The following is a 14,080-nucleotide window of genomic DNA, read 5'->3' on the forward strand; positions in this document are numbered from 1 at the left end:
TTTAATTTTATAGTCGTACTCGTAAGCCTGGAGATGTATATAACATTTTGTGATAAATTTAATTCTAGTTAAATAGTGAATTAGATGTTGAACTGTTTTATTCTTTTTCATTAAAGTAAACACACATTTTATATGAATTTGCCTATATTGAAATAATTCATTACAACTTCAAGCAAAGTTCTCTGACTACATTGAATTAACTAACGGTATGTGTATACTTTTCTCTGGTACTTAAGGAATATTTATTTAAATTCTACACAATGTACAGAATGTTTGCTTTTTGATTTGTGTTACAAACGATTGTAATTATTCGAATAAATTTTAACAATAATTTCAACATATACATTACACCAATTACCAATTAATTACTGTAAAAAATTATTTGCTAAACCATCTACCATATTTCCAGTGTCATACCATTATAAACCAAAGTCAAATTAGGATAAGAACGCAAATCAACGTTATTGTGGCTATCAACATTTTGTAAATGTATTGGATTTCTGGTGCATGCATACTACTTCCACCATTTTTTAGAGTTTCGTTAATCCATTGCCAATAATCAGCTACATTTGTGTATACTCCAGGCACTCCAAGTTGTCCGCATTGTTTACCAAATGATACTATTCCAGTTAGTAAACCATCACAGACTAGGGGACCACCAGAATCACCCTGACAAAAATCGTACGAAATTTTATTTCATACGATATATTTATTAAAAAAAAAATTTACTTAATATTTATTAGTTTATTAGCATTATATTACTGAATCTTCTCGCACACGAATGAATTTTCACTAAAGATCTCCAAGAAGGAAGTAATCTTCTATATACGCAGTTGTGTATATGTTCTTGCATAGATTGAATACAAAATTTTCCAGATATTCTTAATAAAACAATACGTTTTATTACAATAAACACTGAATATTATTTCCAACTTAATCAAGATTATCTCACCACGAAATCTATTATTACTTATATTTATAAATATATAATTATCTTACCGGGCACGTGTCTTTGATGACGGTTTCATGACCTGCACACATCATTCCTTCATGCAACTTGCGATTATATATTTTTTCACAATCTTCCTTATCCCAAACTAAGAGATCCACAGCTAGCAAGGTTTGACTCGTATAGAAGATCTATTGCAATGAATTAAAATACCAAATAATGAGCATGTATTTTATGTTTTTCAAATAGGAAAGTGATGTAATAGTAATAGACACATCCCAATGAAATTATAAATTAAATCTGCTTGTCTGGCATGACGAGACATTTTTAATGGTTTATGTGATAATCACGTTAAGGTCGAACATGAACTCAATTAAAGGTTGAAGATACTGTTGAGGTCGAATATATTCTTTCATCACTTTTGTACTTAGAAATATTTTTTTTAAATATGGACGTCTAGATCAATGTTTAGGCCGTTTTTTATCGTCGTTGGCAGAATTATTGTTCCTAACACTAGGGGTAGAATTCAACTAACTGGTAAATGACTGTATTTTGCTTGTAATGGTTTGTGCAAAGTTTCAAGAGGCCTCAAAAAGTTTGGCAGTAAGGACCGTGCCTGGGTATATGACCGCCTGCGTGCAAGCATTTTTTGGCCGCCCTTGAAAATAACATAATAGGAAAATATCAAATATGTTCTCACAAAAAATTTGACTTGTAATTATTATGTTTTCTCTACGTTTCTAGTCATTCTGAACCGTTTGAGACCAATTTTGAAAAAAAAAGTATGTTAAAAAAAAGTTTTCTCTTAAAAACGGTTAAATCGATTTCAAAAATTTAAGTCATTTGATGTAACTAGATTACGATTACCGTCTGTCAGTTTTATGCAACAATCGGTCAAGCCGTTTCTAATCAACAGAAAAGTGTATAAATTTTCGTACACGTACGGTCTAATTTTGACAAATGCCATAAAACGATACCAATTTTTGCAAACTTTGGCGAATTTTTAAAGTTAAACGAGTTGTTGTAGGGCCGTAATATTGTAGTATGATCTAGAAGACTATGGTATATCTATATTAGATTATTGTCAAAAAAATAATAATAAAAATTTAACAATCTAACTTACTAAGTCCGAATTATCTTGATCTTCTTCTAAAGGTTCCGTAGATCCCCAACCACTCGCTGTGCAATTGCTTCCCGCACTTACTGGTTCTTGTCGTACACCAATTGCTGATACATTGGTATTTTCAAGATTCAATGGTGTTGATAACTATTTTCAAAATTGTTCAAAATCAATCATCATTTGTTTATGAATAATATTTTTTAAGAAATAGGGTTTCGGGATAATGAAAATCCAAAATTTAGCACTTAAGTAGTGAATTTTTGAACTTTTATAAAAATAGAGAACAGTTGCACATGAAAGGAAAAGCGAGGAATAGGCTCGCATTTTCTTTCAGAAAACTCAATAAATGCTATTTTTATAGGTAAAATACGTTAATAGTTGTTAGACAAAACTAGTTTTACTCACAAAAATGATGGCCAAATCATTAAACCATCCATCATGTTCAAAATCTTCATGGGTCACTATCGATTTGACTGTGCGCATTGATGTATATTCCGTATCATTTAAATCCAATGAACCAGCTGCCACCATTATGAGACTCTTGTCTACTGTTTTGGAACTGATCGTAAATGAAAACATGAATGAATTAATTGATTATAGTATTATTTAAAATCAAAATGATGCAATCTAGCTAGCAAGTATTTTACCGAATTCTATGTCACAGAGTTGATACAGATTAACTCCTTAATACTTGATTTAAAAAATACTCTTACTCTTTTAAATGAATTAGTCTTTGATAACCGAATAATTGTTTTTTCATTGTTTAATAACATCTTTAATACCCACGATGTATACCACAAATTTTATATTTTCCATTCTCGTAATTCCAATGATCTCATCAAAATGAAAACTTACAATATTCTAGACCTCTAAACACTTTCGCTTCTATTGCCTGAAATATATATTTATACATCGTCTAAAGTTATCTCGGTAGATATTTTCAAAACCTTGAATATTCTTGCGGTGATAATTTTTTAAAAAAAAAAACTGATTATTTCAGACATTTCGACATTCATTATGTCCATAAACAATTTTGATTCTGATTATTGTGTCGCTTTTCGTGAAGAAAATTACATGGAAAATACATATTCTTACAAAAATATAGATTTACCTTTACTTGTTAGGTTTATTTTAATAAACATAAAATATTAATTAACTGTTTTGCCAAGGTATGCTTGGAATAATAATTCAATATTTACATTATATAATTTTAGTCGTTAAATTAAAATTACTGCTGTTAATTAACAAATATAAACCTTAAGCCATTTTGTCTCATGGATTATTAGAATAATATCTAATAGCGATTTATTTTAGCTTTTACATACAATAAATCACTAATTGTATATAAAACATAATTTTCTGTGGGGCTTATATTTATAAATGGCCCTTTCTAAATAAATATTATTCGATTTTTTTTATCTAGAAATCGGGCATAGCGTTGAAGGGGATATGTATGCATAAAGTTTTTTGTTTGATGGAACATATTTGAATTATATCTAATTAATTGCTAAGCCGCCAAAAGAAAATGCTGGTATTTATTTTAAATTGTGCATTTCGAGCGTCATATTTTATGTGTACATAAAATGTCATGAATGTGTCATTCAATTAAGATATACACAAAAAAATGAAATATGTAATCGAAATTTGCATACCAACCAGAAAATACAAATGCAATTTTATTGAACAGAATATTCTAAAACTGATTTATTTTAAAATGTCTGTTTATAATTTGTGCAATCGTCGTATCGTTAAAATCGTTAAAATCGTTAAAACATCGGAGTTCTTTATTAGACGCATGAAGGATCACAATAACGAATAGCATTGAATATTTCTTTGTTTTTAATTCTGTACAAATTGAAGAACTGTGAATTAGAACAAAATACGTGAACTTTTGTTTTTTTATATATTCCAATACTAGTCCGATTGTCTATAGATAATCTATAAAGCTTAGGTAACTTTGTTTTTTTCTTTTATATTTTATATACTAATCGCACTATATATTTCCGTTTTTAACATTAAGTTGGGAAACGCAGAGACAGACAGTCTCTGTTTGCTCATTAATAAATCGCCTCATATGTTATCAACGCCACTCACTCATCGTTAACGCAGTGCGCTGCTGTCAACACCGCTGTAGGCGTAAGCACTGTCGCGCCGCAAAAGTGCCCCGTTCCAGGGCCGTACTTGGCGTCTACGTGCAAATATCGCACGGATGCTTGATAGGGATGGTCTCCTGTCTGTGCTTCCCAACCACCAGCTATGCGGTTAGAAGCATGCGATTCTGTAAATTGGATGAATAATTGAAATGTTTGTTGTACTAAATTCAACTACAATGATTGTTTTTATATAAGGGCTCAAATGGTTTCAAATTGATAAAAAACAATTCTCTGAAAGTTTTAGTTCTTAATACTAACTTTTAAATAGTACGCAATTCAATCAAACTTCGTATGGAAATAGCATGAAAAAAATTTTGAAAATTGAAAAAAAAAGGTATAACTTAGCGACAAATGAATTAAAACTGAAAATTTGTGTCATTTTTTATTGAAAATTTGACGATCTACAAAATTTTTGAAAATTTTTTCATGCTATTTCCATACAAAGCTTTTATTAAATTGCGCCCTAAGTAAAAGACAATATTAAGAGCTAAAACTTTCAGAGAATTGTTTTTTATCACTTTGGAACCATTTGAGCTCTTAGGAGCAAGGAAATTCGAAAATGTCCATATTAAGGACCACCCAATATATATATATATATATATATATATATATATATATATATACAGGGCCGGTCCTGGGGCCCTCAGCGCCCGCATGCAAGATTTGTTCTAGCGCCCCCTCCCCCCAAATATATTTAACTGTTTTAACAGTTTTTCATTGAAATTATATAAACATTTCCTTTTTTTTTAAATTATAATTAAAGTAAAGTAAATAAATGAAGTAAAGTAAATAATTATAATTATCAATCATTCTGGATTTTTGTACACACACTTTAGTACACAAAAAATTAGATATAATCTAAAAGCGTATAAAATACATTGACATTAAATTTATTTAAAAAATCGAGGCTATTCGCGGGTTGATCATAATCAAATATTTTTAAATTCTCAAATATTTCTAACGTAGGTGTAATATTAATATTTATGATTTTGAAACATTTAACTTATTTATTATGCGAGTTATTCTAAAGAGCAACCTATCACGACAAAAGAGCAAACAAAGACATAACACTCGTATTTTATGTTTTAAATTATATTTTATTTTAGTTTATTTTTTCATTATTTGCAATATCTAAAATTGAATTAAACTTCTCCTTATTGGTATCGTAAGGGCCGAATTGTATTCAGCTTTACTTTCCCATCATATTCAGAGTATCAGATTGTTTTTTTTTTTAAGTTAAACTTTTTAAAGTGTTAGTAAAGATTAGTATTTCTCTATTATAATTAGTATATATTTCTTTAACAAGTTCCATTTTAATTAAATCAGCTTGCTATTTTTCATCAATAACGCTCAATAATTAATTTAAACTTTCGTTGGTTTGCTCTTACGGGAATGAACACTAAATATTTTCTTTTTCGATTCCATGTTAACTTCAAACGAAGAAAAAAAATTAAAAGTACATTATATTAAATAAGCAGAACAATAATTTACAAATTTGCAGAGTTATTATTTGTTTAATTGTTTCTATTGATATCACATTGCAAACTGAATATGCCTTTTATGATTCATAGTTAAGTTGGATTGTTTATTATAATCTATTAAGTATTCAGGATTTTATATTTAAAAAAATAAAAAATAATATATTATAAATTCCATTTCCGAACCTCATTTTGGCGCCCCCTAAGGCGTGCGCCCGCATTTTTTGCATGCATAGCATTCAAGACAGGACCGGCCCTGTATATATATAGGGTGTACCAGACCTTGACGTCAAGCCTAAATGGCGTGATTGTATTGACCTTAATTGTCCTAGAAAAATATGGGAAAAAAATTAATCTTCCGTTGTTTGGAAGTTATGAGCTTTTAAGTGCAACCTAAAGTTTTGGTGGAATTATGACCATTTTTTGGTTATTGTGGTTAACTGTTATTAATTTTGTTCATTTGAACTTTTGAACCGTGAAAAAATAACTCAAGTTTTCAAGAATTAAGACTTTTTGTTGAACTGTGAATTTAAAATTTTTAAAATCGGTCGTCTTTGAGAGGCTCTGTTTAAACAAAAATGTTCTAAAGTGTGTGCGTGTAATGAATTTCATCAAAAGTTGACGCATTTAATCAGGATTATAAAACATTTGATAATTTCATTATTACATTACAATTTATTATTATTCTTTACATTACATCACAACATTTTCAGTCCATTTAAGGTCAACACTATCACCCTGTTTCGGCTTGACGTCAATGTCTGGGACACCCTGTATATACCAAACAAGTCTTAAGCGCTCTTCACAAATGAGTTAATGCATCATCAAATTTATTTTTATACGAGTTTAATGCTATTAAATACTCGTACATCAAAATTATTTTTATTTCATAATTTAAACTGCATAAATGGTGGCGGACGTAGCTCAGAGGTAGCATGTCCGACTCACATGCCGGAGATCGATGGTTCGACTCCTGGCGCTTTCAAATAATTGTTAATTTGTAGAATACAGGAAAAAATAGAAGTAAATAGGAAAAAAAGAAGTTTACAAGGTGAGAAGAACATATTGAGAAACAAGAAGAAGAATGAAAATTGAATGGAAGATTAGGATTTAAGAAGAGATAGTAAATATATGATGAATATATAAGAAATATATATGTAAGAATTTTATAGAATATGATGAAGAATAAAATGAATAATGTATGTGGCTAAAAATGCTGTAAGCGGAGGCCAATAAAATTTAAAAAAAAAAATAAAAAAAAAAAAAAAAAAACTGCATAAATGTACAATATACCTACATGAAATTATAAAAATTTACCAGAAGATAAATATAATCACATATATAAAGAAATTTTCATTTCAGTTAGGTTTGTTGATATTGATGTTTGCTAAAAATGATTATGTTCATTCATTTCAATTTGGCAATTGAATAATTATTATATTTGTGTTTAGAACAGCTTCGAATTCATTCATTCAAAATTATTTACTTAGATATTTTAATATATTTTACTTGGCAATTGTAGATCATTATAAAACGCAAAATTAATTTATAAATTACGATAATTTTTTTTACGAAACTATCATTATATGGCGTTTCATTCTCAGAAATTATATGTACATTAATTTTAACCAAAGGATGACCGCATAAGACTGCATATTTTAAATTACTAATATAATTTATCATATATCATTATACCACTTACCTGCGATCACACATTCAGAAACTAAACAGGTGAATAAAACCGAGTATATAACCATATTTTCATACATTTTTTTATTTTCAACATCGAACGGTGCACATTCAATGGCAAGTATTTAATTACAAATAACATTAAATTTATTGAAAGAGCTTGCAAAGGTTCGAAAGCTCTTATCAAAATCAGAAGCTCTTAGCTTTTCAACAATGCGTTAATAGTATGGACATACTGTATAAATTCTGTGTAAATATGATAACATAATCAAAGTACGCAGTTTGTATAAATTAATAGCAGTTTGGGATCATAATAAACATTGTTTCATGTATCGATCAGTGGATTATTTAGCAGAATTGATACCAGACAACTCTTCAAATGACAAACAAAAAACTAAACGTCATGTCCTTTATTAATAGATAGATTTGTTAAACATGTATAATATCCAACCTTCTGTTTTGAAAACAAAAAAATTTAAAAAATATTTTTTGTATCAAATTTATATTAAATAATCTTTTTTTTTTAATTTATTGTTTGAACATAATATATTATATTTTAAAAATTAAAACTTTTTTAACGTTAACGTTTCATAGTTCTGATCTTTTCGCGCCTTTTTGTTCTCGTTTAATTATATATTGAGAATTCAAAAACTATTAAAAACTGTATTATTTCCTATGCCATATTTTTTGTGCAACTTGAACATGGACAAATTGCGACTGAATATTTCATATAATTTAATTTGTAATTAGTAGTTAGTTAACTTCATTTTCACGTGTACTATTAATAATAATTTATTATTTATCATAGTTTAATTATGCAGAAATCAATTGCTATTCACTTTAGTATTTAATTAATTTTAGTGTGAAACTATTATTTATATTTATATTATATTATACTATTTTGAATATTTATTATATATATTTTATGTATATACTTATACGTATTTATATGAACATTTGAATTAGCATTTGAACCAGGATAAACAATGACCTGTACAAATCTGTACTTAAATCGAGAATTTTTATATAGAGCATCTTAATATATTTTTCAATAAGTAATAGGCATGTTCAACTTCAGTTTATAATATTTGGAGCCTGTGATATTTAAAGCCTATATTTTTTATCCTAGCTATTTAATAAACACGTTCATATTTATGATTTCCCAATTACACTTTTACCATCAGTATTACAATAGTATGAGAAAATACCTATCAAAATAAAGATTTTATCTTTTAGAAGCAGATTTATTTAAACAAAAATAATTCTTCAACTTCAACTTCTGAAAAGCAGCATACTCGTTGCAAGTGTAAAAATAATTAAGTATAGAGATTGATTATTAGCATTCGCCGAATTTTGTGCTTTTTTAATCCATGATATATAATGTGAAACATCGGTGTATATTCCAGGGTATACTGCACATCCTTTTCCAAATGACACGATTCCAGCCAGTTTATCATTGCATATTAGAGGTCCGCCAGAATCTCCCTAAAATACACACCAATAATAATAATGACTATTTTGAGTAATTTTTTAAAGTTAAAAACGAGGGTCGTTTGTGAGAGAACTGAGAAATGTTATTTTCAGACGTTTTTTATCATATCCTTTGCAACTATACAAACATTTTCCTTTCGACATTGTATTAGATGGAAATCGCTTTCATATAATTTAAAAAAAAATCTAGTATAATATGTATCTATATATAAGGTTATTGTAAAAATGAACTGTAGGAAAACTTACTTGGCACGAATCTTTTCCTGGTGTACCCGCACACAACATGTCTTCAGTAAACGTTTTGCTGTATATCATATCACATGTTACTCTAGAATTGATTGGTACAAAAACATATTTCAAAAATGGGCTCGCTATTGGAGGAGTTGCCTGTGAAAAATAATGTAAAAATATATTTTTGATCAACACGTGCTTTTTAATTTTAATCTTTATTAAAGAAAAACATTTTGATTATATGATTTAATGTTTATTATTATCCGCACCGTAAGTTGTTGTATACATATTTTGCAAATTACAACTAGTGCATTATATTTATTTTGGTTCATATTAAATACTAATATGGTAGTCATGTTTATGTGATCAAAACCGGGACAACTTGTTCAAAAATCCTGGACAATTCGGGACAAAAAATAAAAAACCGAGACAAGAAATGCTTTTAGAAATATCCGGGATACATGATGAAAATCCGAGCTATCACAGCCAAATCTATGGTTATCTTACTACCATCTCTTACTTAAAATAAGCTCGAGAATTTTTATTTCAGGTAGACGATTTAGTATATACTTAAGTAGCATCTATGTTAAATATTGCGATCAAAACTCTCTCAGAAAATACTTAATATCACAAATTATAAAATAACAATAAGTTAAACTTAATACATTTTAATTATGTCGTTCATATTTACTCAATCAAAATTATTATTTTAAGATTTTGATATAAAAATTCTTTAAATTCAAACTTATTACTGTATTTTATATCTATTACTGTACTGTATAAGAGGACAACGTTTTCTGGGCTTATGTACTGCAACTATGGTGCACATGCAAAAATAGTTATAATATTCAGATTATATTTTACATATTTGAAATTTGGTTATGATGAACAATTCGATCAACACTCTTTCAAAACATAGTATGCTTCAAGTTCAAAAACAAACGAGTGCAAAAGGTTATCAGTAGACCTACCGTTCGAACAACTCCCCAGCCCATAACAGTACAATTTGTGTGATCTTTAACTTTATCTTCATTTAATTTGATTGTTCTTCCCTTATGCGTAGGGGCTAATCCATCCACAGTTTCAATCTATACAAAAAGGAGATATTCAAGTTGTAAATAAAAATAAATTAGAATTGTTTCTCATCTAACTCTTAATAAAGTGTATTGACCTTCAACACAGCGATATCATGTTGGAACGAGTTTTTGTCATATTTTTCATGTGAAATTATTTTCCTGACTTTCAATATATCATCTGGTTTGGCTTGCGTGATTTCAAGAATACCGACTGCCACGGTGTAAAGGGAAAGATTCGTACTGAAAATAAACATAAAATAGAGTCAACAAATGTAAGGGAAAGATATATGAAATAATCACTGAATATGTTTATTAGAATTTTTTGGAAGATAAATTTAGTGATTCAAAGTCTTACAAAATTTGATCAAATCAAATAAAAGTTAAATATAATTGTTTAAAATATATATATTGAGAAATTCGTTGCAAATCCGATATAATTACTTAATTATTTTTATTGTGATAATTAACATTTGTTTACTTTTGTATCAATTTCGATAGATTTTCATCTGTTATATATATTATATATAACGGATTTGCAACGAATTTCTCAGATAAAATCTTAAAATCAAATGAGTGTAAAAATTTTAAATTTGATTTTTTTTATTTAATTGTTAAATTTGTTACCAACTTGATAAATATGATACACGAATATCAAACCTTTGAACTTTCCTGAGTAGGTACAGGTGAAAGATAAATTAATTATCGTTTCATTACATAGATTTAGATCAGTATCACATACAAATAATTGTTCAGTCCAAACAGTATAAAAATTCAAAATGTTGTGACAAAATTTATTAGCCAAGTTTACTAATTTCAAATTTAACCCTTTCGACTCGGATGCCGGCACTCCGGCGGCAAAATTCATGTAAATCTCTGAATTCACGAGTGGAAAGTGTTAATATAAACTTTGATAAAAAGAATTTTTAAAGTTTGAACTAGAATCAATTGTTTTGTTTCATATGTAATCTTCAAATGAATATGAAAGGGATTTTGAAGCATTTGGAGAAATACGACTTTTGTGGTGGGTTCGATTTTGAGAATGAATGAGAATCATTAGCCAATAATATGTATAATAAAAAATATACTTACTCTTCCACACAATGAGCAGCTGTTAACACTGTGTCATTTCGAATTAAAGCCCCGCCACAAATATGCTTGTTTAATTTTCTAAGTGATACCTAAAACCATGTTTATTTTTACTTTTGTAAACTAATGAAACCAATTTACTTTTGAAGTATTAGAAAAACAATAGAAATGTTTACCGGTTTAAGTTCCTCACACATTTGGATTTGGTTTATATAACATATTAAAAAACAGCAACGAAATTTGAATACATTTATAATTTATATTTTTTACAAAAATTTTACATCCTGTTTTATTTATGAAGAATCTTGCACATTTTCAAACCTGTGCCAAAATATTCTAAATGTTTATAATACTTTTAATTAATAAAATAACATTAAAAATTTTAAGTGATTGAGAAAATGAAAATAAAGAATTTAAATATTTAAATTTATATTTTCAGAACAATTATATATTTTTATTCAATTAATGTAACATGCCGATTTTTCTAAGTTTCACTTACTGGGTATAGAAATTGGCCTTCTCTTGCAAATTCACCTCCAATAATTTTTGTTTCCAAGTGTTTTGAATAGCCTGATAATAAGCATGAGCATTTTTAATGAAAAATATAATGCCACTATCCAAAAATATTTTAATAAATAATTTTTATACCTTACCATGTTTTACTGAAAGAACTATAAAGATTAGAACCACAAAACTTATATTTATATTCATTTTTGCAACACTTCAAACGAACCGATATTAAATAACTAATTTATTATATTTTTTTCATGTTGCTTTCGATGATAATTCTTTATCTAACAGATAATAGTAAAACATTTACGATTTTTGGTATCTAGTTGATGATTAATTTGATGGTATATCTGCAATTAGTAATCTTTCAATACCATTAGATTACAAAAAGATTTTAATAGGTATTTTAAATTAGATAGTGCTAATTATCTATATCATAATTTAACTCATTTGCAATAAATTACTTAAAAAATTAGGATTGTATATATATATATATATATATATATATATATATATATATATATATATATTTTATTTATATATTTTTTTATATATGAATTTTAAATATGTTGATATGATAAAATATAAATAAAACTTAAGACACAGATTTCGTTACTGTTGTAAAACGCTATTTTAATAAAAATAAATTAAGCATTTATAAGCAACAAGGTCTAGTCATGTTACATGTTATTTTATAGTTATCTTTGATTTTCCAAATCATCCAAAAAATTCTTAAATGTTCAAAAAATTCAGAAACCTTCATTCAATATATAATACATCACTAAAAATAACTAATCTTTTAAAATTGAATAAGGTAACACATTTGTATTTGATGTCACATAACTGACTAGTGCATAGCATTTACAACAATTGTTATGACTGATATTATAGGTAGATATAGTGAATTTTTGATAACACTTCCATCATTTTGAGCTTTTTTGATCCATGTTAAGTAATGTGAGACATCGGTATATACACCAGGTACATCGCCACAGCCTGCTCCAAAAGAAACAATACCTGTTAGTTTATTGTCGCACACGAGTGGCCCTCCTGAATCTCCCTGGAAAATAGATGCTGGAATAAATTTCCAATATCTATGGTGTTTGTTTGATCCATTCTAATATCATTCATAATAATAAATAATTTATTTTATAATATTAATCTTTAAAAGTCAGTTATGATATTTAATATTTTTAGTGATTCCAAAGTTAACATTGATAAGATAGATTCCAAAGTTAACATATACGTTTTTTAAAAAATAGAACCGCAATCAGAGTAAGCAATAATTTTCTCCATATAATATCCAAGAAGAGAAAAAATGCAGAGGATAAAATCATAGGAATGCGAGTATTTGGAAATAATTTTGAGTGTGATATAAAATTATGCCAAAGTCAGGTCTCAGAAGTTTCTTTACAATTTATACTACGTTTTGATAAATTATGCGAAATTCACTTTTGAAAATAAAAAGCAATCCAGAGCAACGTTTTAATATTTCAATTTATAATAAAAGTTGCATTGCCTATTTCCACATATGTGTAAATAAATATATAAGTTGCACACGATTTGCATAAATGCTTCAAATTGTTTATTACGTTAAAAAAATTATTTTGTATATAAAAATTCAAATCGAGAAGTTTTAATTTTGAAGTAGTAGTTTGAAGTATTAATTTTCCATTAATGAAATAAAAACTATTGTTAAATAAAGTGGAGTTTATTTATCCAGTTATAAAAACTGTGAATATTAATTTTGTGAATATGAATATTATATTTACAGTTCAATGTATCTCACCTGACAAGAATCTTTGCCACTTTGACCTGCACATAACATATCATTAGTTATAATGACTGATATATTTTGGCGCACAATACTCTTGAAACTATAGAAATATTAACGAAACGTAGTGCATCACTGCCATAGTTTGATCCCTAAAAGTGAGAAAATATTTTATCTATGAAGTTGAAACTATTTATTTATAATAAATAATAAATAAGACAACAACTTAAAATTCAAGGATATTTGTTTGGTATATAACATTTAGGATCCTTGATATTATTACAAATATATAAAAAGCAATTAAGATTGCCAACATTTAACTCATCGGAATATGTATGAGATTATATCTTAATTTTACAAATTCGCAATTGCAACATTATTCAACTATTACCGAATGTATTTGTATTATATTTTACTTTAGCCTTAATAACTACTATGTTAAGGCCTAATTTGTAATGGTGGCATGTCAAATTTATAAAATCAATGAAGATCAGTAACAGAAGACTAACACAAGTTCTAAATG

At 27.4% G+C, this 14,080-nt stretch overlaps 1 protein-coding gene across 1 annotated transcript; it reads right to left on the reverse strand.

The window, feature by feature from the left end:
* Nucleotides 1-402: 402 nt before the first annotated feature.
* On the reverse strand, nucleotides 403-10,461 carry LOC113385951 (coagulation factor IX-like). Its single transcript, XM_026623768.1, has 9 exons — nucleotides 10,283-10,461; nucleotides 10,083-10,199; nucleotides 9,127-9,267; nucleotides 8,685-8,874; nucleotides 4,164-4,347; nucleotides 2,475-2,628; nucleotides 2,073-2,216; nucleotides 1,000-1,140; nucleotides 403-669 (listed from the first exon to the last, which is right to left on the reverse strand). Exons 1-9 carry the CDS (start codon nucleotides 10,439-10,441, stop codon nucleotides 433-435), a joined length of 1,467 nt encoding a protein of 488 aa, XP_026479553.1. The 5' UTR covers nucleotides 10,442-10,461; the 3' UTR covers nucleotides 403-432.
* Nucleotides 10,462-14,080: the final 3,619 nt, after the last annotated feature.

This window comes from Ctenocephalides felis, unplaced genomic scaffold (genome assembly GCF_003426905.1).
Source record: "Ctenocephalides felis isolate EL2017-DRISC unplaced genomic scaffold, ASM342690v1 CF-g0.4_SCAFFOLD_03571, whole genome shotgun sequence".
Lineage (NCBI taxonomy): Eukaryota > Metazoa > Arthropoda > Insecta > Siphonaptera > Pulicidae > Ctenocephalides > Ctenocephalides felis.